Source organism: Apis dorsata, unplaced genomic scaffold (assembly GCF_000469605.1).
Source record: "Apis dorsata unplaced genomic scaffold, Apis dorsata 1.3 scaffold_370, whole genome shotgun sequence".
Taxonomy (NCBI): Eukaryota; Metazoa; Arthropoda; class Insecta; order Hymenoptera; family Apidae; genus Apis; species Apis dorsata.
Window position 1 is genome coordinate 287,402 of NW_006263634.1, and position 4,190 is coordinate 291,591.

The 4,190-nt window shown below is 41.0% G+C and overlaps 1 protein-coding gene across 9 annotated transcripts in view; it reads left to right on the plus strand.

Annotated features, from left to right (window-relative positions):
- LOC102677853 (ecdysone-induced protein 74EF) overlaps positions 1 to 4,190 on the plus strand; it is a 172,364-nt gene that overhangs the window by 134,909 nt on the left and 33,265 nt on the right. For all 9 annotated transcript variants that reach the window (XM_006618707.2, XM_031511952.1, XM_031511953.1 and 6 more), the window contains one exon: positions 4,004 to 4,190. In XM_006618707.2, the coding sequence (XP_006618770.1) occupies positions 4,004 to 4,190 (187 nt within the window). The remainder of the gene's footprint in view (positions 1 to 4,003) is intronic.

The following is a 4,190-nucleotide window of genomic DNA, read 5'->3' on the forward strand; positions in this document are numbered from 1 at the left end:
GGCGAGTCAAGGTCAAGCAAGGTCGAACCCCCCGGAAAGGCTTGGCGGAGACTTGATTCCTCGCTAACGAGCCGATATAGCCGGCCACGCGCAATTAAGATGCTCGAAGATCGTAGCAAACGATCCTCGAGATATCTCTGGCGTCGTGAAGCGGCCGCTTCTCTTCGTACTCGGGAACGATTAATCCTTCGCTCGATCGTCCTCGATGCGTATTTTTATCTTATATTCACGCGATTCGAATTATGCGAAAAGCTTTAAAGAATTGTTAGGTAATCGAGAAAGTTTTTTTTTATTTTATATAGAAGAGTATATAATAAAATAAAGAAGTATTTATAAAACTTGTTTTATAATATTCTTACAAAAACAATTGTTTTTGTGATTTTTTTTAGATTTTTTGAATATTTGGTGGATCATTGGATTGAAATTATACGTTTCTAATGATGATCATTGCTTGTTCAATTGTAATGAGTCGAGTTTAAAAAGAAATAAAAGAATGAGAATTTCTCGATTAAATGTTATTCTCTAAAGTTAAAAGCAGAGGAAGAAGAAAAATCATGATTTTATAATTCCTATATTAAAAATACTTAATTCAATGGATATAAATTCATTTTCTACGTTTCCTTGCATTTCTTTTTTCGTCGTAAAAGAAAAGGCAAAACTTTCTCGATTACCTGATAGATAATTAAATATAGAGGACACTTTATACTTTCTACCATGTTCAACCAAGTTTTTAACTTGCATCCAAGCTGTTAATTAATTGAATATCAATCTTCTTCGTAAAATTTTACGATCTAAGGGAGAAAAATCTCTCCATCTGTTTTCCCAATCAAAATTTTCTTCTTCCCTCCACCACCACGTTCGCGTACTTTTCCCTGGAAATTTCTTCTGGAAATTTTATACCGATGCCGTTGCAAACGAATCGGAGGAAGAGATATTTTTCAACGATCGTTCGATCACCGAGGTTCGCCCATCGATCAATCCCCGGCTATTGGCCGCGAAAAAAGGAAGCGGTCTCCGTAAAATGGTGGGTTTCGAGGGCAAAATTGTCGTATCGCGTATTCGAATCAATATTATTACGGGCGGCGAAACGTCGACGACGACGACGGCGAGGCAAAGAGGAAACGAGTATGCAATCGGTAACAAGCCATTTATTTACAACTTCGATTCGTTGAACGTGCAGGAATAATTTAGCGCGTTAGCACACAAACGCAAGGGGAGTGTGCATACGTCTAATGCACCCTCGGCAACAGAGGCTTCGTTAAGGGGGTGGGTTTCAGGGTTAACGGAGGTCAACGGGATCCTTAAACTCCATCGATACGATCTTCGATGGCTTCCGCTCGAGGAGCGAACGAAAGCGACTCTCTCCCTCGTTCGTGGCGCGTAATATTTTAGTCTCTAACCCGTCGATTGTTCCGTGAAATATCACGAATGCACGCGGAATGGAAAATCATACACACGTGTCGTATTTTTTAAAATTAAAATTTGAAATTTTATATTCATAGAAAAGGAAGAATTAATTATAGAAATTATACTAAGTTATATATCGAGTATGTTTCATGCAAAATCAAATTCCTCTGAATACATATATTGAAAAGAAATGAAATCTAAATAAATAGATTCCTTCATCGTTACGTGCATTATACTTGTGCATAATATTCCTGACTTTTTTCTTTTTTTTTTTTTTTTTTGCATGCCAAGTGTCTTTTGTAAACATTTATATATTCGAATAAATGCATATAAATATCCAAGTTCGATTAACGTCAATACCGTTTTACGAATCAATTTGAACAGGCTTTAATTTTATAAGTATAAGAGGGGGGGAAAAGAATAGTATTAAACGCTTCCTTATATTCCTACCTTAACTCATCATTCGTTTACTTCTTACAAAATATCAAATTACCACAAAACCGCTAATTTAACCATAATGATTTAATCCATCGGGACTAAACGAATGCGAGCGAATCTGACGTAAATGTAGCCAAGCGAGCAAACATTTGGCAACGAGAATCAACTTTACACGACCCGGTTATCTCGTTGAAAACACATCATTCTGAAAGATGCAATCCTAATTTTAAAATCTTTTAAAATTTATCGAAGAAAGGGAGAGGGATCACCGTGTTTGGATCACTGATTAGAGCAGTCGAGATCGCTTCCTTACCTTAGATTCCCTCGAGGGAAGAGGGGAAAAAAAAAAAAAAAAAAGGAAAAAAAAAAGAGAGGCATGGGAGGTGTTCTCGAGGGGTAGAGCGCGGCGCTGCGGAGAGGAAGTGAAAGCCGGCGTCTCTCCTTGACCCACTGCAACGTTTCTACCTTCCTTTCAGGCAGTGCCAACCTCGCGGCTTCATTAAGCAATTTCTCGTGGCAGCGGCCGGGGAAAAATCGGCGTGGAAAATCGACTCATTCCGCCACGGTGGATGCCTTGCGAACACGCTTTCTTCGCCAGCTCGCCGTTCTGCCATCCTCTTCCCTCCTCCAGCTGCTACCGATCCTCCGTGAAACGAACATCATTATTATCGTTATCGTTATCGAGGAGGGAATCACCCGAAAAATAATAAAAGTCGGCCGCTTTTTATCGCGCCCACACGACTGAATTGTGTTGCGCAATCGTGCTCGAACGAAAATCCAGATTTCGAAACTGTGCGAAGCGCAGAGGCGGGAGACCCTTCATTCGATCGATTCGTCCCACGACATCGGAGAAGTTTAGGAAGGAGAGAGTCAAGTTTTATTTTTTTTATATCTTTAAAAAAATTGCTCGTGCTGAATTCTCTTCCAGTTACTCTCCAGTCCTGTTTACCCTTCTTCTTCTATACTCTTTCTTAAGGGACACTTTCTTAAATAAACGATCCAAGATTGTCTCTAAAATTTCCTATCAAGGAGTACAAAAAAATGGAAAAATGGTTGTATGTAGCTCATCGCGGTAATGGCGAGAAAGCGAGGAGGGGAGGGGGACGGGAGGAATGAAAAATTCCAGCGGACGCCTCCGTTTCTCGAGGAAGGCGATCATCATCGGGGAAGGGGGGGCATTATCCGTGGATAATAAATGGATCTCCTCCTCGCCCGTATCACGTGACGGATCACGTGAATTGAATCGGTAATTATGAGATCCTCGTAAGATGGAGGCAGTGGCGGACGGGTGGTGTTTAGCTGGTAGACGAGCAAAAGATCGGTTTCTCTTCCACGAGTTTCTGCTGTTTATCGAACAGGAACTCTGTGCGAGCGAGCAGAGAGAGGGGGAATAACGAGAGAAGTCACGGATGGAAAGCAAAACTAGCAAACTCTCGTGCGTCGTTGGCTGTAATTATCTGGAACGGAATGGCGGGCAGGAAGACGTTCGTCTGACGTAAGAATATCTACGCGATATCCGGTGCAACTCTGCGCGATCCCGAAAGCGGGGGATCTTCCAGCGATAAAGGCGAGCTTTTACCGACCTGCAAACCTGGAGAAAGCTCGCCTCACTGTTTACTTTTACTGATTCTCTTAACTTGGCCGGATGCAAATAGGGGGATAGTTAGATCGTTTCTAACGAGTTTTCGAAGGAGATTGATTTCTATTACTGTTCTATTAGCGCAATCCATTGCTCGATCGTTTTTATTTAATGATATCGAGGGATAAGATTAACGAAGCCTTTTCAAAACAATCGTAAAAAGATTAAAATCTTTTCTTGGGATTTTTAGAATTTCACATATTTGTTAGGGAAGCTTCTTTTCGATTGAAATTGGTGGATCCAATAAGACATATAACAATAAGAATAAAGCATTTAAAAAAAAGTAACTAAGTTACAAAATTTCGAATAAGTAATTATTTATTAAAAGTTTCCAAGAAACTTTATTCAATTTTCCCCATCACACGTATGAATTTATTTGTGGAATATATTAAGAAAAATCTTTTCGCTCTTTCGTAAAAAAAAATTACGATTGCTCGTTGAAAAAGCGATATAGGCGAAAGTACGAAAAAGGGAGGAGGGTAGGAATGAAATGTAACACTGTCGTTTGCTTGATTTCAGTGGACACGAGGGAGGTTCAGCCACACGATGCGAGCGAGAAGGAGCAACTGGGCCTGGCCAGCGTTAAAGCGGAACCAGGGTCGACCGGTACGACGACGACCACCACGGGGACACGTCTCCTGCACGGTATTCTCTCGCAGCATCCCCAGCAACACGGTCTAGGGGTGCAAAATGGATACGGCCGCCA